At 32.6% G+C, this 26,333-nt stretch overlaps 1 protein-coding gene and 1 long non-coding RNA gene across 2 annotated transcripts in view; one reads left to right on the forward strand and one right to left on the reverse strand.

Annotated features, from left to right (window-relative positions):
- Nucleotides 1–21,660, reverse strand: part of LOC118188790 (uncharacterized) — a 30,463-nt gene extending 8,803 nt beyond the window's left edge. Inside the window, exons 1-2 of the long non-coding RNA XR_004758164.2 lie at nucleotides 21,547–21,660; nucleotides 15,628–15,672 (exon numbers count right to left, since the gene is read on the reverse strand). This is a non-coding gene — a long non-coding RNA (uncharacterized LOC118188790). The remainder of the gene's footprint in view (nucleotides 1–15,627; nucleotides 15,673–21,546) is intronic.
- The window catches only part of LOC118186995 (atrial natriuretic peptide receptor 1-like), a 1,070,353-nt gene that overhangs the window by 796,577 nt on the left and 247,443 nt on the right, over nucleotides 1–26,333 (forward strand). Inside the window, exon 14 of the mRNA XM_085816725.1 lies at nucleotides 21,662–21,817. Coding sequence (XP_085672851.1) covers nucleotides 21,662–21,817 — 156 coding nt within the window. The remainder of the gene's footprint in view (nucleotides 1–21,661; nucleotides 21,818–26,333) is intronic.

Raw genomic sequence — 26,333 nt, forward strand, 5'->3', positions numbered from 1 at the left:
TCGGTCTCTATCTCCCAGTTTCGTTGGTCTGCCGACTCGGGGCACATTCCGACAATCACCGCTCACCTTCCACTTCTTAATCACATAGGCCACTGTCGATTTTGGGTAGTTCAGAGCGCTAGATATGTCCCTTAAGGATCGGCCACATTTGTAATACCCGATAATTATACCTTTCTCGAAATCAGAGTGCTCCGAACTGCGAGGCATCTTGCATGCGACTAAAGCCGATGCTGTTTCCTACACGAAATATACCGGCGGAGTCCATGATGTACCTTAGGACCGCAGATTTCGTCATTTGCATAGGTGTCCAAATACTTATTGGTAGTCAGTGTATATGTGACTGGTATATCTACTATTTGCCTGATAATTAAAGCCACAAATGGTGTAATTTTTACTTGAAAGTCTATTATTGTTACAACTGGCGGACTGAATGAGGACTTCCTGATTTTCATCTCGTGCAACTTGTCTTATTCAGGTAATATTCCATCAAGAATCTCCTTGGAAACTAAATAACTTTTTCCTATAGGTTATGTCTTTATAGGTTTTGTCATAAAGAGATACCTTAATATCCATCGGAGGCAACACTCAGAGACCTCCAAAGGTAATCCCTAAAACGAAAACTCTCTAATTTGCAAACTTTAAAGTTCACAGAAAATTCCATTCTTATTTTATCTAATATCTTCCGACAAAAATCTAGTCTTATATTATAATATACGAAGACGGAGTTCTATCTTGTTGTAACTAATGTTTTCCATAAAAATTATTAATAAAGTTAGAAAAACATAAAAGTAGCACCTTTAGTGCAAGTAATAACCCCCCCCCCTAAATCTATGATTTCTGCCAAAGATTTGGTGCTTTTTCAAAGTCTTCGTCCCAGAAATTTGGTGGCCGCGAGTCCAAAAACACATCAACCTCATTTCGAACGTCCTGTGCAGAATGGAAGAATGGTGGATGTGGAAAAAGATCTAATTCGAGTCCGTACAGACTCCAGTTGGTGAGTGCAGACATATGTGGCCTTACATCATCTTGATGGAACATTACTTTTTTCGCCGGGACTCAGTTCGTTTTGCCTTGATATTAGCATAAACACGAACTAGCATTTCGCTTTGCCTCTTACTGTCGATAGTTTTACCATTTTCCAGATGTTCTTTGTGGATAATACCACGGCATTCGCACCGGATACAAATAATGATCTTTCTGTTTGTCAAATTGCGCTTTGCGATGATGCTAACAGGCTCACCGAGTGCAGACTAACCCCATTTTCGGCCTGTATTGTTGACGTAAATCCAGTTTTCATGATAAGTGATGACCCGGGCCAGAATCTTATTCTTGCCTTAATATTTGAGCGGATTAGTGCAGGCCCGAACACATGTGTCCTTATCTGCTTGAGTCAGCTCATATGACACTTAGCGATTAAACTTGTACGTCACGTTTATGCGATGCATAGCGCAACTAATGGACATGACACTAAAGTCTAACTCTTCAGTAAGCTCTCAAGTGGTCGCATACTGATCTTCTTCCTCATGTTATCGCAGGTAGGCCTCATCAGTATCAGTAGGCCGCCCAGAGCGTTCTGCTTCTTGAATGTTATAGTCCTTGTTTTTGAACTTTCGGTGCCAAACCTTTACAGTGTCATATGATATAACATTAGTACCTAAAGTTGTACATATGATTCGGTGACATAGTGTAGCTGACTTTTTGCAACAGAATTGGAAGTAAATGATGGTTCTAATCTGCTAGCGTGATAGTTTCATTCCAGACACCTTGTACTTGATGATAAGGATATATTTTTGTTTCAAACATTTCACAACACAGTGTTGTTCTAAATCAAGTCTCTTTCTTTCAAATGCAAAAAATAGACTGACAAGATATGATTAAACTCGCCAATGACTGTTTGCGCAGACGATATTTGCGGTGGCGGAAAACTTTCGTTAAAACCCGATAAATTTTGCTTGTACATATTTTCTTAAATTAGTGTATTATAACTACTGTACGTTCCGTCGTTTAAAAATAGTGGATTGTAATTGACTTGATATTCCCTCAGTGTAGAACCCAAGAAACCTCAGAGTAATAATGTTGACCGAAACTTCTTTATTGGCTTTCAAACATCAAGTTGGTTGAGGAATGGCGAAGACCGCATTGCAAACTCCGACTTCGGTAGCGGCTTACCAAACAAACTCAGAAGAACCTCTGCTTAATTGAAACTCCAGTAATTCACAGCAACCTCAAAGCTCTAAACGCGAGCTTTAAAAACATAACAAATTTGCGTCTGCGCCGCTCCTCGGTACAAAGAAAGAAATACAATTTGCATAGCATCGAACAACTACGATTTAAAATTTAAGAAATGAAGATTAAAATGTTTAAAACAAATAGATGTCCTCTCAATGTACTTTAATAAGTAAAAATGATTTTCATGGGTTTATAGCATTTAACTATAATTTATATAAAATTAGTTTTTTGAATTTGGTGTAATTGTGAACAATAATTTCAAAACAAATAATTGTATTGATCAGTAATTATGATATACTGTATTATTTATTGGTTTGGTTTATTTGGTTATGGCAAACCACTCGAGGGCTATCTGCCTAAAGGGAGGGCTACATTTATCGAAAACTCTCTAATGAAAACTTGCTGGTGGTATTAATTAATGCTACACATGTGGAAAACCACGAAACCGCCTATGCAGCCAGCCCGTTCGCGGAGGACCTAACTGCTAGTATTACCTAAGCGACTTTTGGTGACGAGCCGTTGGTGGGCCTGAATAATTTATTATCTATTTGTATATTTGTATTATTTACCTGTATAATTATTTATTATCTATCTGTATTATAATAACGTTCTATCTGTATTATTTTCCAAATAATTTTCTTTCTTTACTTGGATCGATAAATAAAAGATACAACGTAAAGTATTTAATTACAGAATTTGAGCGCGTGAATTCAATCTATAATTCTCTCCTGATGTTTTCGTTTTTATCATCCATGTGTGCGATAAGGAAATGTGATTTATCTCACAGCCTCGAAGTTCACTTTTGATATACAACTGAGGCTTGCATTTCCTCGTTACTCCGTACATTGAGGAATTAAAGCCACTGAGTATTGCCTTAATATAGCAGCACGATAGCATATTAATCTCCGGTCTTAGAAATTGGTTCAATACTTACTAGAATAATAACCAGCGTACTGTATGAGACATTAATTAACTTAATATACTTAACATAATGTTACTGGCAACTGTTCGAAAGCATTTTCACGAGCAGTACAACGACGCAATAACGTGTAATGAAATTCAAACCAAACAGTCTCTATGAAACGGTGTGACAGGTATTAAACTTATATTTACAAGCTGTTAGAATTTAGCTTGCTTAATTTAGGTAAGAATTCTGCCCTAGTGAAAATTATTTAATGTCTGATTTTATCTTAGTTAATAATAAATCAAATCTATTGCCATTTGGTATAAATTAGATAAACTCGCGAATTAATGTGAATTTAATCGTATTTTAAATAGAATGGAAAGTGTTGGTTAAAAGATTTGAAGACTGGTGAATTTTCACCATTTAACGGGATTTTCCTCCTTAGTGCTAAATATGCAGTAATCATTCTATTAAAATAGGTTTTAGTTATTTTTTAATACGTAATCGACATAAACATACGGGTTCACGATACGTTATTACGAGCATACAACTCTCCAGATCTCAAAGTTTCCGAAAACTTTGAATATCTAGAAGTACTTAGAAAGCAAAAAATATATTTTTATTAATTGCTCAGAATTTAAAGCATAATATAATGTTAAGTACTTGAAATGAAGTGTTATTACAAAAATTGCTTTATAGTAAAAATATGAAAAAGAAATATTACGAATCCTAATAGAACTACAAAAAGGGTGTTAATATTATAGCAATGTTATGGTATTAATTCCCTAAAAATTAATAACAGAAAAATAAGTATAGATTTATTTTACTTTGCATTTAATTATTAAGAAAAAGCTAACTAATTAATGAATATTATTATTACTATTATTTATGAAAAAAATTAAATAATGCAATATAAACGTAAATATAGTGCATTTGTTTATAAATTGGCAGTTATAAAACAGACATTTAATAACAGGAAAATTGATAAATGATAAAAGTTTTAAGTGTGCTTTGGGAGGAGAAAAAGTACTTCAAATAATTTTTCAAAAATATTTTAAAGTTATTACATTCTTATTTTCCTTTCAAATATTTTTCGATTAAGTCATTCAATTTTTAATGAATTAAATAATTTAATGAATAATCACCTGTAATTAATTAAATAACCTTTATGTTTTTCCTTAACAGCTATCACCTTTTGTCTGTCTGAGATTGAGGGGTTCTTTACATTTCTTCTTTTACAGTTCTTCTTTTACATTTCTATATAAATCTTACATTAATTTCACTTCCATCTTCCCTGATAACAACATATGAGTGTACTATTTTTTAAATGTATATTCGGGTGTTATCAACAAATAACCTTGCTCATTATACTTTATTTTTCTAATTTATTACCTACTTTTTTATTTTAGCTATTTTTAATAACGTTAATAAAAGCTTTAAAATTGGCATCTAAAAATGTTACTAATAACCACAAAAATCCCTAACCTTTAAATACGTAATCTCTAAAAGTTTCCCAAGATAGCCAAGAAAGCATTATATATTATCAAGACTGCCTTGTTTTCCCTGTATTTCATATAAATGAACTTTTCAATCTATTGCATTATTTGATTAATTACATTTTAACCAAATGCTGAATATTTTACATCTATTTTCATGGATTTGTCTTTTTTTCTACTTTTATAACTCATGCCGGTTTCCTAAAGCACAACACAAGAATAAGAATTAGCAAAACGTAAGTAATGTATCATTTGCGTTTTCCTAAATTTTTGACATATCTTTAAATTAATGCAATATTAAATATTAGTATTGCGGTTATAAGGTATTTCTCCCACTTTCCTAGCGTGTCTTCGTGGTGTAGTGGCTCTGCACACTGGGCCGGTATTCCAGAGGTCCGTGGTTTGATTCCCGGCGAAAGCGGTTGCATATTTTCCATTTCTTCTGCTTCCAAAATTAACCTAATGTCTCCACACGGTCATTCTCTTCTTTCAGACGTTTCTGTCTAGTTCCGTATATCAGTATTTTGAATTTGTACATACATCTTAATTTATGATGTTTGCACATGTTGTGCGAAGTTATTTCCCAATACCAGCTGAGAAGTTTGAAAACCATTAATTCAGTTTAAAATTAAACTATTCATAAAGTTAGAATATTTGCACTGTCATCTCATGTGAGTATTATGTAACTCTTGAACTGTTTGCATTATGTAATTAATTAAAATACATAAAACCTTATTAAGTTGCATAGATTCAGTTAAATGCCCTAAAAAGTAAAAAATTGCTTTTTAGCTGTCATAGTGTTCTTGGTCATTTAAAAACTAAAAATGAAATCGTAAAGCTGCTAATAATGACATTTTTCAAATCATTTGTGAAACGGCAATTTAAAGGAGTTGAATGCAATACAGTCAAATGCCGCTCTAACGAATCCGGTTTAAAACAAGGCTCCGGATATAACGAACGACACTTTTGGTCCGGTCGAATTCCCTATACATTGTATAAGGCTACAGCGTACTCCTGAATATGTGGAAAACGGATATCATAACAAACTTTACGGATAAATTCGTTTGAGTTTTTCCTATAATTTTTCTCGAATTTTTACAAGTTTTAATTGACAAATTACTTTTAAAGTTTACATGTGCAGGATGTTAGGGTCAATATTCCATCCATGTTAAGATAATAGAAAACATTTTTAACTTACTATTCTTTTATCTTCAGACCCACTTTTCTATGTGTCCTCTGTGTCGGCAGGTGTAACACAGTTCTTGGGAAAGGGCACCCACAATAAGCATATCTTAGGGAACCATGCGGTGTAGTAACCAAAGAATCTGAATATATTCTCTCATTCTATTCAAGTTCCTTGAATGAGTTGTCAAGCAGATCTTTTTTCAAAGCTAATGCTATGATGAAATTTTGAAATTTTCGCTATTCACGAAAAAAAGGAAATATTGAATAGATTCTTACGATATGGATAAACATTTCCTGGCTGTGCATGACCATCAGCAAAAGTTTACAAATTATTTTTGTACTGGAAGATTAGGCTATTTGAATACAGCAAAGCACACTAAGCTGTCTGCCGAAGAGGAAGGATGCTTTCATGGAAGACTTTAACTTACTTTTAACTATCATAGAAAGATAACTAACTTTAACTATCATACTTTAGAAAGCGAATTACCTTATATTCATGTTTTACAGGGGGAAACCCACGAAAGCAATCATACAAAAAGCCCCCTTGCCCTGACTTCAAACCCAAATCGAACTAACAGTATTCAGTGGTTTTAACCACTCGGCCACTGGTGCGGTTTTTGTACTCAAAAAGTAAATTATAGTTAAAAGAAAGTTCCTTTAAATGCAATGTTAGTCATATTTAGAAAAGCATCTAACCCAGTGGGCCATGTGTTCCGTCAATGGCGAAAAGTCATATTTAGAGTTTTTGTATTTTTGTGGATGAAACAATTATTCATAATTATAAATGTGTTTTTGAGATAAGAGATATTTAATTGGGGGAGGATGCGAACCATGATTTTTATACTAAATAATTGGTCATGTAAAATTGTCAACGTAAGATGAAAGTATAAAACAAAGACTAAAAAATTTAATAATTGTAAGTAACAATAACTGTAAAGAATCCTTCATATGATTTTTTTAAAATTATAGTCCCTTCTTTTGGTAGATCTCTCTTCATGATTCACCAATCAATTTATACACTAGCTACTGAGATTATTCTTTTTTTCATATCAGATGAGATAAACCAGACTACTAAATATAACAAACTGAATGCATAACGGGGTTTGACTGCTGTATTTCTTATTACATATCATTTCTGTACTAACTTATCTTGCATTTCTTAAGTTTTTATTAACTCCTACTGAAATGTATATGCACGCGACTCATGGTTTTATTTTAGTCACATATGACTAAGAATATTATGATAACAAAAAGAGGTGTTTCTTAGTCTTTAGTATAAATCCGGTATTTACCGGCGCATTTTTCCTATTAATGTTTTAGCTCAAATTTCCGAATTTTTTTTTAAGCAGTCACAAAATTTTTCCCTTCCTTAATACATTCAAAACACGAGCTTCCCTAAATTTGAAATGAAGTTTCGACTTACTAATTGATTTGCTAGTGTATTTTGGATGCATGGGCTCTGATTAACCAAGCAGGAATACTGAAGTGGTACTAGGAAACTGGGGATATCTAACACTGTTGATGGTTATAAAAATCATTGCACGTAGGAAGACAGACTATACGGTGACGAAAACGATGACAACAGTGTGGACAGCAAATGACTTGCCAAGAACGATACAAACAGTAGTCCTAGCATGACAATGATTTCAGACTTTAAGAATAGCGGTAGATTACAATAAGAGCGGCGAGATTCAAGATCCAGGGAAGTAGAAATAAAGGTATCTTGCTAGATAATTTAATGTTTATATTACTATGTATTCTTACTGTAGTGTAAATTTCTTTCAAATAAACCATACTGCAATAGTTAGCTGAAGTATATCCATGACTACTTTTAATCTGTTATGTTCTTATTACAACCGCGTCTATGGAAAATTAAATTATTGACATAATTTTCCTTTTTCAATTTTCGTAGGGTAAAATTAGTCAAAAAAATACCGTCATAAAATGCGCTAATGAAAATATTTAACTTAAAAGGCTTTTTAGTTCCTTGTACGAGGTAAAGAAAGTATTGTAATCGCGAAAAATTTCGAGTACCATATATCAATGAAACTATCCATTTTGACCGCTGTCGAATATATCTAAACGATGTTTTTGCGTGGCATGTGTATGTACGGAGAAAATAAGGTCTCTTTTCCCCAAAACGGATTCAAAAGTTGGACTTTGAAAATGGATTCAGAGGAGATTTTTTTCGTGACGAATAGCCTCAGAACATTGAAATTTTGTGTATGGGAATGCTATAACATATAGTTGTGCACCTCATTTTTGATTGCAGCGTACCAAAGGTATATACCCTCTGTGTTCCTGGGATGGGTAAGCTCAATTTTTGTATTCTTATGTGTTGCTAAATTGTGCATTTTTTGCTTTAAAGGGATTCAAATATGTTGTTCTTATGTTCAGATAAAGTGTTTATGCCTTTAGTTAATCTGTATACAATAAATGTAGAATTATCAACAATTTAAAAGTTATTTAACTGCGGCTAAGCTAATGTTTTTACCATAGCAGCCTTTTTTTTTTTTTTTTTTTTTTTTTTAAATTTGAAACCTAGCAGAATAGGGAATTAAGTCAGTTTCTGCACCCTCAGTGTCTTTTTACCACGTGGAACCAAAAGTAAACTTCTGTTTGTGCAAAAATCTGCCTTCTTGCCCGGTGGTTGAATTGGTTTTTGTTTGCGTAGAAACTCTAATTTCAATTGCAAAAAAAATTTTAGCTGTTTTAACTGTATTTGGTGTTTTATGTTTTTAGTCCAAAGGGATTTGAATCCCGAAGGACTATTAGTTTCGTTTTGGCATTTTGCGTCGGACGGATAAATGTCGGTTCACTTTTCAAACTGTTGCCATAAAATGTTAGAGTCCTCCATTATATTTGAAGAAATTAAATAATGAAAATCTGCTTAAATGTATGTATATTTCTCACATTGTTATAAAATAACGGTACATAGAGTCATCGAATTTTGAATAACGTAATCCTCCAACGAATATGAGCATGTGGAAGATCAAATTTGAAATTTGAAATTTCTTTTATGATCGATTTCCTATTTTTTAAAACTTTGACGAATTTTTGATTAACAAACTCGAGGATTTCAAAGCGAGCAATGGCAACGTTGTGCAGAAAAAACATTTTTATCTCCAGCGCGTGGGTCTCTGTATCGGAAATTCTAAAGATATGCTCGTTTTAAAACTATTTTGCGATATTGCTGTTGCACTGGATCTTATGGTTTAAGTGCGAGGAACATGATATTTAATAAAGAAAGGTAACACACAAAATGTTAAAAAACGCCCCTTTGGACGTAATTTAAAATCTGAAACATTTCAGATTTTTTTTATTCTATTTTTTTTTTTTTTTTTTTTTACCCCAATTTTTAATGGTTTGAATTTTTAAGTATTTTTGCTTTGCCACAAGATGAGAAGTGAATTAATTAAATGAGAATTATATCTCTAATTAAACTCGAGGAAATAAGTTTAAATGCAATGCAGCAAAAAAAATGTGTATGATTTAATAAGCCGTACAAGGAAGTCATGTGGTGCCAACATCAGATTTTTGATTTCATAGTTTATGTATTTTATATAAAAGTAAATAAAAAATTCCCATAAAGCAGCAGGAAAGTTATTCCTTCTAATCAGCGTAGATAACTTATAAGGTATTTCTCCCACTTCCCTAGCGGGCCTTCGTGGTGTAACGGTAGCACGCTCGGCCGGTATTCCAGAGTCCGTGGTTCGATTCCCGGCGAAGGCGGTTGCTAATTTTTCATCGTTTCTGCTTCCAATTAACCTAATGACTCTACAAACTAAAAATAGAACGATTTTTGAAAAACCCTTAAAATTCAGTAAAATATTTTAGAAATTCGAAAAATTCTTCTTTTGAAGGACTATTCTTCGATCTAACTGTTGGTATAAAAATTCCAATTCTAATGCCGTCGTTTATTAGTCTGACAGGTTACAAAGATGTGCAAGAAAAGTTTAGTACGGAATAAAAAAATCTATATGAAATTTTAAAAATATTTCTTTGGAATATTGCAGTGTTGTCATCTATGAATAGCTTCAAAAATATCTAATAAATTCAGGTAGGTAGAAGAGGCGCAAAAATTAATTTCAAAATCAGAGTCAAAGAAATATACAAAGAAACTAGGTTGTATAAGATTTTGTAAACGCATATACAATTTACACTTTACATTCTGTAATATACGCCACATTCAAAAATTGAGAAATTAGATATAAGTTAGTGTTAACACGAAGAAATTTTCTGATTTCTTATGGACATCATGATCATGTAATAAAATATGATTTTGATATCAATAATTAATTTAAAATGTTAAGTTATTTAATGTGAGAATGCTAAAGGAAATGCTTAATTATGAAAGTCTCAAATCCAAAAGAATCATGTTTGTACGTAATAAGTTCCATAATTAATATTAACCCATAAAACTTAAAAAATGCGGTGAGATCATCGTATAAATTAAAACAAAAAGTAGTCTTTATTCCAAGTAAGCAATAATGCAAATTATTTTAGGTGTTACAAATTTTCAAGCTAATTATCTCTTAGAGAGCCTATTTAAAGAAGCAAAATGTTTTCGGCTTTCATGAGGATATGCTTAATTATCGCAGGAGTTAAAAAAAATATTAGTAAGTATAAAAAAAAGAATAAAGGAAACGATTTTGCTGAGATACTTTTCGCTCTTTTTATATCAGCAAAAATTGTTTTATTTGAGGCTCATTACAAAATTAAAAAGCAACTAATGTGAAAATGTTTATAGCATTACTTTGCAAAAAGGCATTAACTGGAATGACTGGCGTGCCAATTTACAGTTAAGTAAAGAATGGCCATTAAATAAATCATAGTTGCTCTTTATCCTCGAAGGGCAATATAATTAAAATTTTAAAGCATTTCATGCTTTTTTATACCCTTGGAGTGATAAGTATATCCACTTTTAATGAATAGAATATTTTGTACTTTGGTTTGAAAATATTCAGTGGTTACAAATTCAGATTTTACTCCTTCTTTTTATAAACACTTAACAAAAAAGAACTAAACGTAATGAAACACAATTAATTTTTAAAGCTTTCAGAAGTCATCAAATTTCATCAAATTTTATTTGTGTATCCATCGTTTCTTCCTAATGTCGACTTTGTTGACGAAAGGCTGTTCTTTGCTATTTAAGCTTAATCGAGTTTTCTGTTACTATAAATACGATGCCATTCAAGGCATGGCTATTATTTTTCATACACTTCGTTACGTGAAACTGAAATAATAGACATGCCTTGAGTGGCGCTTATCAAATCTATATTTTGAAATTCTTCGCGTGTCTCTGAAACAACGGCTCAGAAGACAACAGAACATTTACTACATGTGCTGACTTCTATGGAAGAACTATTTGAATAGCGGAATACTTGAATTCGTCTAACATGCAATGGATATAATCATTTCATATACCCTTAAAGATACACCATTAGCAATTACTTTAGGATATAAAATAAAATTTAGACACTTTTATAAGTGTTTTTCCAAATTTTTACCCTTCATTCAAAAATATTGTCAAACTTAAATTCATTCAGACTTGACGATATTATAAGAGAAGTCTTAAACGTATCTCAAATCCATTCTGATCAATTAATAGGATTATGATCAGTAGCAAACGCTATTGATATTCATTGTTAGTTTCAAAAAATGATATTAACTTCCTAGCAAATAGCGTTTTGTCTAAAAATAATAAATGAACAATACATTTTCTGAAAGTAGATACCCAATCCCGATATCAAAATAATACATCACTAGGGAAAATATATCTTCCCGAAGAGGAGAACTTCGCTATTACCGAGAAAAATATTATCGGATTGCATTCTTTGAAAACTATTATTTCCCCAGACAATGGGTGTATGGTAGGATTTCATGAAATATCTATTAAACATTTACAACAGACTTATACAAAGCAGTTGGTCTATTTCTAAAAGCTGTGTTTGGCAGTTTCATGAAAAAAATTATATTCCTTTAACTTGTGTCTTAAATAACCTTAATATTTTATTAAATTCTCTAAATGTGAATGTAACTTATGTTCCCGTTTCATAAAGCATTTCTTCGACATTTTCACCAGAAGGGATTTTCTTTTATTTTTTATCAAGAATTTGTTTCTTGTGAGATTGCACATCACTCTCTTGTTTACCTATTTCTCTGCGAAAAAAGGGTTGTCATTAAGTTCAATTTTAACAATTTTCCGATTTCTAGTAGCCCTTGAAATCAGCTCATTACCCTGGAAGATATTTGTTAAACAAAATCTAAAAAATATCCGCCTCTGATGAGCAGCAGAAAGAATAAATATTGCAGTAGTCTCATTTTTTTTCTGTTTATCGTTTATATTAGATATTTGGTAAAGAATTAAAAATAAAGTCCATGCATTTTCATACACTCGTTATCGTATTTTAAATACAATCTGTTAATATCCTTAGCTTTGTCGTTATTATATATCAAACTATTTTCCGTCAAAATGCGCATAAAGCATACGGGCTATTTTTTTGGCTTTGTGTATAAAGCGATTATGCTCTTAAGCTTAAATTAAAATATGTAAATAAAATTCCAACTATTAAATCTTTATTTTAGATTTACTAAATTACTTAGGTAAAGAATTTACTTAGGTAAAGAATTAAAAATAAAGAATTAAAAATAAAGAAAGATTACTTAGGTAAAGAATTAAAAATAAAGTCCATGCATTTTCATACACTCGTTATCGTATTTTAAATACAATCTGTTAATATCCTTAGCTTTGTCGTTATTATATATCAAACTATTTTCCGTCAAAATGCGCATAAAGCATACGGGCTATTTTTTTGGCTTTGTGTATAAAGCGATTATGCTCTTAAGCTTAAATTAAGCTTAAATTAAAATATGTAAATAAAATTCCAACTAGTAAATCTTTATTTTTCACCACTTATTGCAGTTTAAAACCTGCGTTACGGAGCAGTATTTTATCTCGAAAAATTCAACATCATTACTATACGTTTATAATTTTTGTAAGCAATATCTAAAAGATAGGCTGAATTCACATTACATTTGTTTAAAGATTTTCTCATTGCATTCATGTAAATATAATTTTTTTCACGCTTATATATTCTATAGAGATATCTTTTCAAAGACAGGTAGCTCTCGAGTAATTTTCCTTAATTTTAATAATTACCCACATAATCGAAATTTCACATTCTGGATACTATATGATTAGTATTTGTCATTGTGATACATAGATTTCTGAGTTCATTGGTTGAAAAAACAGGAAAAATAGACTTGCACTTAATCCTACGTTCTAAAAGAACATACGACGCAAAGACTTATCTAGGATGGTTAAGAAGTATGCTTTCTTTGCTGTATAAAATCCTTCTTGTGTAGATATATTCCAACATCGAAAGGATGTTCAGGAGATTTCGTTTTTATAGGAAAATATGTTATTTCAAATTTTAAGAAGAAGTCAAAGTTTTCTTCGGTATGTCAACTTACACAAACGTCTTTGTGGGCTATGTAAAGTTCATTTTATCCTTGAATGCCCAAACCATTTTTTTAGCTGTAACATGAATCTGAATATGTAAACATGTTTATTCAGTTTAAAATGTCGTATCACTTTATACTGTTACCAAACGCGGTTCATAAAATACGATCCATGAAGTTTTCAGTTTATTTTGAAACAACATTATTTGAGCTAGTTTTAAGTAACCCATCCTACATACAAACAAAATAAGTTTATACGAAGGAAGTAAGATAAAAAATGTGTTTATGGCAAAATACTATAAATATTCCAACGTAATTTAATTTGTGTCAGAGTGGTTTGAAATCACAATATTTGAAAATACTGATTTTCGGTTAACATAAATGTTTAAAACAATATTTAATATGCGTTAATATTTTCAAAGTCGTCTGTCTCGTATTTTCTCTTCTGTTCTAAAACGATATTTAATATGAGTTAACGTTTTCATAGTCGTCTGTCTGATATTTCCGCTTCTGCAAATAATTTCGTTTACGCTTAATTTTTATATTCTTTTTACTGTTACATTCTCTTCGGCTGTAATTTTAGAAATCTTAAATAGTAAATATTTTTGATTGAATGTTTTTTTAATGAGACCTTATAATACTGAAAATAGGTAACTTAAAACGCAATATGTGCACAGAATTCATTAAACGAACTTGAGATAATGGTGCGGATGTACAGTGAGTGCAAAAATCGCTAATGATGTTCACTTGATTTTGAAACAACTTAAATATTATGTCATTGAATCATTTAGACAAATTTCAGAATGGGACTAACATAATACAAAATATATATAAAAAGAAAAATCTACATGAAATAAGTAACTTGCAACAAAAATTAGTGAATTAATTAAGGTTTATTCTATCTGCGTTTTACGCTTATAACGTTTCCGAGGAACATGTTAAGCCTAAAGTGTGAACACATTATATATAGAGCATATACTTTCCTTCATGGTCCCAAATTATTTATCTTCTATTGTAATTATGTTCTGGTTATGCTATTATTATTTGGTTTTCTCTATAATAACTATACTTGCAAATATTAAATGTATAATAGTTTATTAACGGAGAAAATCGCTTCGAGGTGTTTTATTGTTTTTAGTTTGCGAATTTTAACTTCTGGCAAAGTACAAACAAAATACTGCCTTTTAAAGAGAAATATTCGTGAAATTTGTTCATGGATAAGTCTCGAATTGTTTAGCCTTATTAAATACGCGCCCAGATCTCCATGTATTGATAATTTACATTGAAATAATATCACGGTGAATGCTTTTCTAATTTTTTTCTCCATTTTGAATATTTAATTTTCAATGTACGATTTTATTTTATGTTATATACCTTTAATTTCTGATAAACTAAATCTTAAACTAATAAGTTTAATTTCTTATACAATAAAAACTTTAATAATAATCTATTTAAGGCGCTAATTTTGAGTTTACATTTTAAAATATTTTTATTATTTTCTTTTTTATATTTTAGAATTTTAATTAATAGTAATTCATAAAATATAGGAACAAGATTTAAAATTGGCTTTTGAGATTATCCATAAATACATTAAGTTGGTAGTAATTAAATAATGGTAGCATTATACTACCAGTGGCAGCAACGTTGTCTACAAATGTCTAAATTTATATGTCTTTGCATAGTACCTCTTGTGTAAATAATCTGCTCTAGCTAGCTGACACAGTCTCGTCTCAGGAAAAGACCCCGACGACGTGTAAAATTATGTTGAAATTTCAGTAGCCTATTTAGCCAAAGGAAGTGTCAAATTAAATTAGAAAGTTGTGTATCTAGTGTACTTTATATTTATTGAGAAATCCTGTAAACCATTTGAACTGTAATTAGTATTCGTTCGGTAAAGCATGTCCTTAAATTATGACAAAACTACATCCATCAGTAAGTTTCAAATCAAAACTTGCATTTAAATTGGCTCTTTGTATACTGGATTTACTGTTGAACGTATTATATTTCAAAAGCTTTAAAACTTGGCTTAAATTAAAGCAATGTGAGATGTCATTGCGTTTCTATGCTTTACCTAAATGTATTTTATTAATTCTTCTTCAAATGCTTTCGCTTGAAAATCGCTTTTCCTCAATTTTTATTTTCTTTTGCTTATTTACTTTTTAACGCTTGCATTAAGGTACAAGGAATTAATACATCAAATTTAGTTAGCCGCTGATGAGCAGCAAGTGAAAATTAATGGAAGCAGGGAAAAAATTTCCTTTTATTTTTATATTTAAATTATAAAATAAATTGTAAAATTTTATGTTAAGTAATTAATAATCAAGACATCTTACAAATATAAGCTACTACCTGTGGAGTTTCATAAATCCCAACTGCAATCTGAATCTTACATATCTGCAACAAATATGTTATCTTCAGTTTGAAATAATTCTATGATTTATATAATAATGGTAATTCTTTGAAAAAAATTATTAATAACAAGCATTATATTGAGAACATAAAAATGCATGCAGCTTTATATTGAATTCATGAAATAATTTATCAAACTTTTATCAAACATGTCAAGTAACGCGTATTTGAAATTTGTCAATTTTGACGAGAGAAATGTTATTTTTAGTTGCGTAAGTCTTGTTTTATTAAAATACAGTTTTTTAAGCTACTGTTTTACTTTTCAAAATTAGTATTTCTTTAAGTACCTAAAATAGTACATTGAAATTCATTTCAATTATTTACATATGTCTACTTGTCGTAATAATACATCAGTCCTCACTTTATGAGCCACATTTTCCTCCTAATTATTGTAAGGAAACGCTAGTAACAAATCATTCTGGCATTCACTTCTGGTGATGGACAGCGAAAGAGCTGATTGCAGAGGGTTTTGAAAACCTTCCTTGTGTGAAGAGCAGAACTGAATAATATCTTATTACAGATAATGAGTTTTGTTATGAAGGCATCCTAGCCCTTATACAAAGAATCTCCAGGTGAATAAATAAATCAACCATTCCCTAGAAAAATAAAAAATTGACGTTTTGAGTTTGCATCGACAAGTACGTAACGTAAAAGAAGCAAATTATATGAAAAATCACAATATTAACTTTTATCATTCTCTGATGTTTTATTACCTAGATTTAAATTTAAATTTAGCTCAGAGGTAGCTTTTTCTATTTAATTAGCCGTTTGTATTTATACGTATAGGCATAAGACAGAAACTGCAGCTTGTTAGTGACAATAGCCAAACTGACAAGGAAACACTAGCTGCGTAACAAAATTGGAAACTTTTCTGGAAATTATATGTAGAAATGAGATCGATACGAAACTTCCGCTTACCTATTAATCGAAGAATAGGAATTTACTAAGTCTACAGTGAAAATCAAAAGTATGTTTCATTCAATTGCCGTCTACGATAATAATTACGATAATAAAATAAATAATAATATTCATGATCTCAATTCAACTATTATTGCCGCGAATATCGCCCATCATGCGACATGTCTGGCTCGATAAAGTAAAATACAAAAGACATACAACGTAGTTTCAGTCTGAGCCATGAAAACCCCGAAGGGAAACGGAGGAAAGGAGGAGAAAGAATGACTATAAATCAGGAGACCGTTAAAACGGCATATCCTACGATAATGGAAAGGAAGATTTAACTGGAGCGGAAAAGTGAAGTATCGTCACGCTAGTTGCATATAAGGCAATGCAGTAAACGTTCCTTCCATAGTAAGGTGAAATAAATATTAAAATACAGTACTACCTCATTACCGGATATACAATGCTAAATACATACTTAACAGTACAATATAATTCTAAAGCAATATTAAAAAAAACTCAAAATTCACCCCTACGAAAAGCTGCAAGTGAGTGAAAAAGAAGCTAAGTACGTATTTACAGATGCAATCAGAAAGATTAAGTAGGAAAACTCGAATCACGATGTAAGATGCGCGGCGTAGAGCGGGGGAAGCTCACTGTCTTCGCTGATAATCTTGCACTCAAATATGTTGAGAACTTTCAAATGCTCGCAGTTCTTCGCTTTGATATAAAAATTTTTATTTGTCTTGTTTAGGAATTCTTCAATGCTCTCAATTTTAAGGTCTTCGTGGAGCCGTTAGTTAGTCATACAATAATATGCATTAATTATAATACGTAAGTAACGATTTTATTGCCCTTGTATTTTGAAAATGGCCTTTTTAGAAACTGTCCCCCACGCGGGCGATACATATGCAATTATTGTTCTAATGTTCATAATATATACGAGTTGCCTTTTATTCAAGTTTGGAGAATATTCCAATAATCTATTAAACTGTTACTTTACTTAGAACCTTGTTAATGTGATCATACAAATTAAATTTTTCTTTCAGTATTATTCCCAGGTAATTTGCCTCGCTTAGTTGGGGGACTTCTTCTTTAAATAAGATGAGTTCTCTTTTGAGAGGAGTTTTGACTCTTTTTTGCGAATAAAATTTGCGACTTATTGGCATTAATTAAAATTCACCACTTAATGCTCTATTCCTTTATTGAAAGAGCAATAGATAGATCTGTATGACTGCATTTATGCAGCATTTATTAGCTAAACTTATATAATTACTTATTTTAGCCTTTATTTTCATAAACTTATTAAGATTATATTTACATTATTAAAGAATGTAAGAAATCAAAATATTTTAAGCTAATATGTATCAAGTAACAAAACAAAATCTCATTACCGGATATAGCCGGTCATGCCGCTCAGGGGGCTAGTTATTATCGAAGTGTGGCTTGGGAAAATCCGCTACAAAGAATAAATATAGTATAGGACCAATTATGGAGGCCAGTGGAACCCCAGCGTTTATGGGACAGAAGTCGGATGTGTATTTCCAGTGTCCACAAAACATTTCCTGTCTGCGATGGGAGACATTAATAAGTTCAATGATTTCTCTGCTGAAGTTCAATTGGATGATTTTATAAATTAGTTCTTCATGCCAAACCCGGTCAAATGATTTCGCGGTCGGAAGCAGATTCATGTAGGTTTGAATTCTTTTGAGGATTATTCTCTCATAACTTTTAGCTAATCCTGAAGTAAACAGGCAGTAATATACTTTCCTGGTTTAGGAATGAGAATGAATTTTGCAATTTTCCATAGTTTTCGAAAATAGGAATGATTGGCAGGCGTTTAATAATCCCATGTGTTTACTAAATTCTGCGGGAAGTTCCTGATAGCAAGGTTACTGATCTCGTCATAACCCGGAGCTTTTCTAATCTTGAGATTATTTATAATTTGGTTCATTTCACTGGAAGCTGTGAAATTATTATTATTTCGTACTATGGGCGCATTGAGACAATGAACTGTGTAGCAGACATCGTATAGAAATTAATGTCCTAAGTGTGGCATTAGGCATGTATTGACTTTTAAGATGGTCAGCTAAAACAACAGACCTGTCTTTGGCGGTGAACGCAGCAGGATTATTCTTGTAAATTGGCCTATTGCACAAGAACTTGAATCTTTTGGTAAAGACCAAAAGGATCTGCTCGTGTTATCTAAGCTGAGAATTTTTCTTCCAGTTTTACATTCCCATATTTCTTGACCTCATTTTCGATATTGCTACTGAGCTTATTGATTTCTTTCTTTAAATATGGAACTTTAAATCACGTTAAGTGACATTTTTACCCTAACTGATTTTTTCTTTAATCAGTTCTCTAAATTTTATGGGTAGTCTATCAGAATGCTGCTCCTAAAGGCAAAGTGAAAATCAACGAGCTAATTATGTTTGTAATTTTCTCAAATGCTTCGTCAATATCAGAACCATTTTTGAGACTACCGACATCCGGCGGGTACTTATGGCGGGTTATTATGGAATAATCTCTAGTCTATGATATTTTTGTTTGCAGATTCCTAAATTTTAGTGGTCCCTAGAATGATGAAAGTAGGCACGTGGTCTGAGGAAAGTTCTTGTTTAACTTCCACTGCTATTAGTATAGATGTGTTAATCAAAACAAGGTCAAGTATGTCTGCTTTGCTTGGATTATTCGAGGAGTATCTAAAATCCTCTAGGGGCATAGATAGCGACGGGATAGTTCGGTATATAGTTGTGGAAAAGTGTCTCCTTATGGTTGGAGTGACGACACCCCCAATCTGAGTGCTTCGCACTGAGATCGCCAGCGAGAATAACCCAATTTTCGTCTGGGGGAATATCTGTAAGAATAGCGTCGCTAAGGTTGTTATCAGAAGGGTTATAAAAAGAACTAACGTACATGATCCCATAGATTGATAAATAGACCGAGGCAGTGAAAATAGTCGTCAATGTTTTAAGCAGATGAAAATTAAAGTTTTTAAAGTTTTTAACTCTGGAAGTGAAGGTGCAGCTATATATGTTCTGATAGGCACATATATAGCTGCACCTTCACTTCCAGAACTTCACACAAATGGACACCAATAAGACAGATATTATGTACAGGGGGGGGGAGTCATAAAAAACTTTCCCTATATATAAATCCTTAGCGGCTTATCCGCTCAACAAATCGAAATGAAATTTCAGATATTGTTATTTCAAGGAATGCCCTTGAGATTGTGATGATTTAAAGTAAAGGAATAGAGATTTAACAATTAAGATGACAGCGAGAAAATTTCGAAAATTTCAAAACTTTCGAATAGTAACTCACTTTTTAATGATAATACATTTCGTGTAGGAAATTGTTGACAACAATGACGAACGTAACGTCGAAGGAGGAGTCTACATAACTTCACGTTTTATGACATCTTTCAATTCTGATAAATCTCATAGATGTGAACTTTAGATTTCAGATAACTCCAGAACCAGAAATCCATCGTAATGAGGTCGGCGGATCACGGTAGTCACGAAACTGCAAAGTTAGGGCAAATGACTGTGTCTTGAAACTTCGTACGCGTTGAAAACTTATAATTTCAATAACAGTTATTTTTTCCTCTTTTTCTCTCTTGTTGTGAGTGGTCCGTTACGGTGATCTTCTTTGCAAATGTTTTACGCCGGCAATTTTCGCCATACGTATATCATTTCAACGCCATTCATGGTTTTTCAATGCGCTGATAAATTTGCGCAGTGGGTACTGCCATTCAAAAATTTTGAAATTTTTCACTGTAGCCGTAACCGTGAAAGCGTTGTTGTTTTATATCATCGAAATGTCGAGCGCATACCTTCAGATAATAATATCTGAAATTTCATTTTGTTTTTTTAAACGGATAGGCCTTTCGGGCTTGTTATATCGGGAAAGTTTTTTATGACCACCCTAAGTATGCGTACGAACATTGACCACTTGTGTGCTATAAGAATCGCAAGCAGAATATTGTAGATACTGTGGTAAATTTCTGTAAATATTGAGTTGCATCAATGACGCAAATTATATCAGTCATATGTAACTCCTGCAAAGCTTATAGAGACATTAGGTATTTTTTTGGAAGTAATCAGGATGAAAACTTAGCAACGCCTTCGCCTGGAATCGAACCACGGACCTCTGAAATACCGGCCCAGCGTGCAGAACCACTACACCACGAAGGCACGCTAGAAAGGTGGGAGAAATATCTTATAAGCGCATAACTTATTTATAAAACTTATAGCTTATTTATAAAGCTTATACTACTAACGGCATATTGGCTCTTATAGCTCTCAAAAATATAACGTTGTCGAATGTTGACTGTTCAGATAATAACGTATAACATATATAACGCTTATAACATATATGTTAAATGACGTTTGTGATGCATCACTCACATTTCAAATGCCGCTTTTAACGCTAATAGCTTGTCCTCCCATGTGCATCGAATCACTTTCGCGGTTATGTCTTTTCAAATAATGTACGGACGCTTGTAAGGCTCAAAAATATCATATAGAATGTTTGCTTTTCGGACACCTAAATGATAAGACTTTAAAATTTGAATTTTTTAATGCACGCTGAATGTGAGATCTATAGGAAGTAAAGTTTAAAGAAAGTTAGTATATAGTTCAAATTAGCTTATAGCACTCAAGTAAATCCTTTGTAAAAATGTATCGGAAGTTTCAAAGAAATATTCTCTGCATCCTCTGTAAAATACTCTTAGTATGCCGGTTCATGATACATAAACACGCGTCCGGCTAAGCAAGACTAAAGTAAAAGAAATGTAAGAAAGAGGAGCGGTAGAAGAGAAATAAAGTTCTGCTACTAGTTTAGAGGGACCTTCTTTTATGAAATATTGCCATCAAATGAACACATGTATATAAAGTTAAGTATATGTTTTTAAACTCATTCAGAGGGACAAAAATTAATAAAGTACTTTCTCACCTGGAATATTAACAAGATCTCATTTCAGGTGCGTCATTAGAGTGGAAAAAAATGTATAGATATGTTTACTGCTACCTAACAACTTTAATCGATGGATTCCCGTTTTTCCCCACAGAGAAGTTATGGACAGCTCCGGAACTCCTGCGCATGTCCACGCCGCCTCCTGAAGGAACACAGAAAGGGGATGTGTACTCCTTTGCCATCATTGCCCACGAAATTGTCATTCGACAAGGAATATTCTACCTTGGAGGTCAACAGCTGACTCCGAAAGGTAAACAGTCCGAGTTTTTTTCGTGTATGTGTACAGTTCTTTTCACGGACTCTTTTCTTGCGCCGTTGGCACTCGCCAGGCAGAGATAGGTTGTTCGTCTCAATGTATTGCGTGAGACAGTGAACACGTTTTGGGGAACACCGTGACAGGAGCACGTGCGGCATGGCTGTTGCACGACCGCAACCTGAGCCAACCCCTTTAAATCGGATGCAGTTGTGCTTGCTGGATTGCCAGCATTGCCAAAAGATGATAGAGAGTGTACGAAATCAGAGTAAGTGATTTTTTATATTCCGAAATTTATGATTGGAAGTCATCTAGCAAAGCGTTTAAACTTTTAAGTTTTTTCCTTCATAAAACTGGCGGCAAATGTACGGTATTTCACCCGCTATTATAAAAAAATGTAGAAAGATTTTTTTTTGCTAAATTCACCTAAGAATATTAACATTTTAATAAAGTATTAACTGTTATAATTTTTTATGCTTAATTACGGTTTAGTGACATGAATAAAATTCGAAGACATGGTAAAATACGCCTGAAAAATATTCAATGATTTTCCTTTGTATTTAATAATGTAATCCTTTAGTAAGAGAGAAGAGATAGATTATCACTGCAAAGTAGGATGTTTTGAAACTACTCTATATAAAGAATCGTTCTGATGCAGAGACGTTAACGGGAGAATGTAAATATCTTAAGTAAGCAATGTAGGATTGCATTACATAGAAAGAGTGCTTTTGCAAAAGTGTTCATCAAAAAGTTTCGAATAGCTAAATTTTATAATTTTCTAAAACTCTTTGCATTCTGAGTTTTACATTAATGTCTTGCATATTTTAATTTATTAACACTTTGTTGTTAACACAGCAATTTTATTTGTTGTTTAATTAACAGAATATTTATCTGAAATTAAATATGAAGTCTTTTATATGTACGTTTCATGGTATTTAACTAATACATCTGCCTTACAAATAAGGTATTGAACTACGGAATTTTGAATAACTCAACAAACATATTAAATACGTTTTTCTACAACATAAAAACTGATAAAAGATGTTTAGGTATTTTCTGTATTAAATCTTATTACAAAAAGTGCCAGTACATGCATAATATTCCAGCGGGAAGTCTTTTATTCGTTCAATAGAATTTTATGAAATATGATAAAATTTAATCATCCTAAATGAGGGAGTTCTCAACCAGAGGAGACTTTCTCAGTTTCAGCGGAAGGATGCGGTTAGCCTTTTATTTAGCTATTAAGTAATAGTTTTTAGTTTAAGTATATAGAAAAGTTCTTTTATTCAAATTTTGGTATTTATGAACATTTTCTACATTTTTTTATGTTTACTGTTTAGTTTATAAAACACGTTAAAATATAATTTAAAAGTAAGTATACGTAATTTTCCAGTTTGGAAAAGGGCGGATAAACTTTTATCAGTGGTGAGAGAAGTATATGGGGCTAAACAGGTTCGGATCCTAAATTACCCTCATTACGTTCCTGAATATTTTGTGAACTAAACGGTATTCCTTACCTATTTTGTTTACAAATCATTGCAAAGTTTTCCTTCTTATAAACTTAGAAGAAATATAACCTAGTCTTTCCGTTTGGTAGTAATTATACAAGGAGTACAAAGTGAATGAAAATGCGAGTACGGACATACATTGATTTGATTATGCACATATATAAACGGATGGTACTTGTATCCTGTATGTATCATATATTGTATGAGTGTGGTATTTAAATCCAATATTAATATATTTCTCTTGCTCATATAAGTAAAAATAGTATTATTGTTTGAAAAATATTTATTTATACTCAGTTTTCATGAAGTGTGCATAATTGATGAATTCGTTACACAGTTATATTATGCTTGCAAATATGTATATTATTATATACATATATGTTTATGCTTAGCGATTTAAATATTAATCCTCTAGATGTATATTTGAGTGTTTTAGAATATATTTAACAATGGCAGAGCATTTATTTGCATTTCGTGTAAAATATGTAATGAAAATAAATACTGATAATGAATCATTCATTTAATTTTCAGATAAAATGTGTACCGAAATCTGTTTTAAATGGAAGAGAAATGTTTTTGTTAAACTGAACTTACAAATTCATCGTGACATCAAGAGTACACTGAGGTGACAAAGGTCATAGGATAGCAATATGCAAGTATACGGACGGCGGTAGTATCGCGTACAAAATGTGTAAATGGGGCGTACATTGGCAGGACTTTCATTTGTATTCAAGTTATTCATGAGAAAAGTTTTTTGGCGTGATTATGGCCACATGACGGGAATTAACAGACTTTGAAAGCGGAATGATATTTGGAGCTAGACGCATAGGACATTCCATTTCGGAAATCGTTAGGGAATTCAACATTCCGAGATCCACATGCCAAAATTATACCAAGAGTACCTAATTTCAGGCATAACCCCTAATCGAAAACGCAGTGGCCGACCGCCTGGCACTTAATATCAGAGACTGGCGACGTGTACGTAGAATTGTCAACGTTAACAGACAAGCAACATTGCTTGAAATAACCAAAAAATCCAATGTGGGACGTTCGACAGACTTTTCTGGTAGGATAATGCGTCCAAATTTGTCTCTGCTGGTCTATTGCAGCAGAAGACAGAGTGCTTTTACTAATAGAACGACATCGCCTGCAGCGCCTCCCGTGGACTTGGGACCATATCTGTTGGACCCTAGACGATTGAAAAATCGTGGCTTGGTCAGACGAGTCACGATTTCAATTGCTAAGAGCTGATGCTAGGGTTTGACTGTGGGCAGACCAGACGAAGCTATGGACCCAAGGTGTCAACAAGGCACCGTGCAAGCTGGTGGTGGCTCCATAATGGTGCGGGCGTTTTATTTATGGCATGGCTTGGGTTTTCTGGTTCATCTGAACCGATCATTGACTTTAAATGGTTATATTCAGCTACTTAGAGACGACTTGAAACCATTAATGTACTTCATGTACCCTAACAACAATTGAATTTTTATGGAGGAAAATGCGCTATATGTCACCGGGTCACAAATGTTTACGATTAGTTTGAAGAACATTCTGTACAGTTCCAGCGAATGATCTAGCCACCTAAATCACTCGACCTGAATCCAATTGAACATTTATGAGACATATTCGAGAGTTAAGATTGTGCGCAAAATCCTGCACCGGCATCACTTTTGCAATTATGGACGTCTATAGAGGCAGCATGGCTCAATATTTTTGTAGGGGACTTTCAACGACTTATTGAGTCCATACCACGTCTAATTGCCGAGCAAAAGAAGTTCCGACACGATATTAGAAGGTATTCCATGACTTTTGTCACCTGAGTTTCAGAAAAGTTTCTTAAACTGAGTTCAAAGAATCCGATTGAATTTATGATCATTGTAACGCACAGCAGGAAAAATGAACAATTAATTATATAATGCTAGTCAATAAAATTGTAAATATTACAAACAAAGAATTTAAATATTTTGTTAAAATTTATTCATAGCCCAAAGAAAATAATAACTTTTGAACATAATTTAGTAAATGAAATATTATGAAATTATGTGTAACATCAATCATTATTCATAAGAATCTTCTGAAGGACCTAAAAACCTAAATCATTCGGAGAATGATGATGAAGATTCATCATTCTCAGAATCATCACATTCGCAAGAAATCATTCTTTACCTTCATTCTCGGAGAAGCATTTACGTTAGATACTATGATAAATTTTGTAATTAGCGCAGTGTTTGTTTTTTGCAAAGGAAGTTATAGATTAAAATCCTTAAAAATGACATTTGATTAAGAATTAAAAGTAGCAAATAACTTACACTATATATAGTATAAATTATTTAATACTTTGTAGAGACATTAGGTAATTTTTTGGAAGCAGAAGAGATCGGAAATTAGCTACCGCCTTCGCCGGGAATCGAACCACAGCCCTCTGAAAATACCGGCTTAGTGTTCTGACCACTAAACCACGAAGACATGCTAGGAAGGCGGAAGAAATATCTTATGTACTCCCCTTTTTAAAGGTCGACTGGTGTTTTTAGGGGACCCAATCGCCAAATCCTGGGTGTGAAGAATCCTCATCCAACACCCTTTTAGTTCGGGCGCCACTGTAGAGACATTAGGTAATTTTTTGGAAGCAGAGAAGATGAAAAATTAGCAACCGCATTCGCCGAGAATCGAACCACGGACCTCTGAAATACCGGCTGAGTGTGCTGACCACTACTCCCCGATGGCACGTTAGGAAGGCGGGAGAAACACCTTATAACTTTTTTAACATTCTAAATTTGATGATCTACCCCTAAATTCATCTCTTCTCACAGGTTCCAGACTTTTCTATCTTATGTAACGTTTAAATGCAGATACCTCTTGTCCAATCAAATTAATTCTAAACCAAAACTGTGAACTGAAACTTCCCCTCTCCCAGCCTTCTTCCTATGAAAGTACTATAACCCTTCCCTTTTCCGCGTTAGCTCTCCTGCTGGTAAGACGCATTTCATCCATGCTGCTGCTGCTTACTT

This window comes from Stegodyphus dumicola, chromosome 5, assembly GCF_044657685.1.
Source record: "Stegodyphus dumicola isolate Sdum_Otavi_A_Nest chromosome 5, ASM4465768v1".
In the NCBI taxonomy this organism is placed as follows: Eukaryota; Metazoa; Arthropoda; class Arachnida; order Araneae; family Eresidae; genus Stegodyphus; species Stegodyphus dumicola.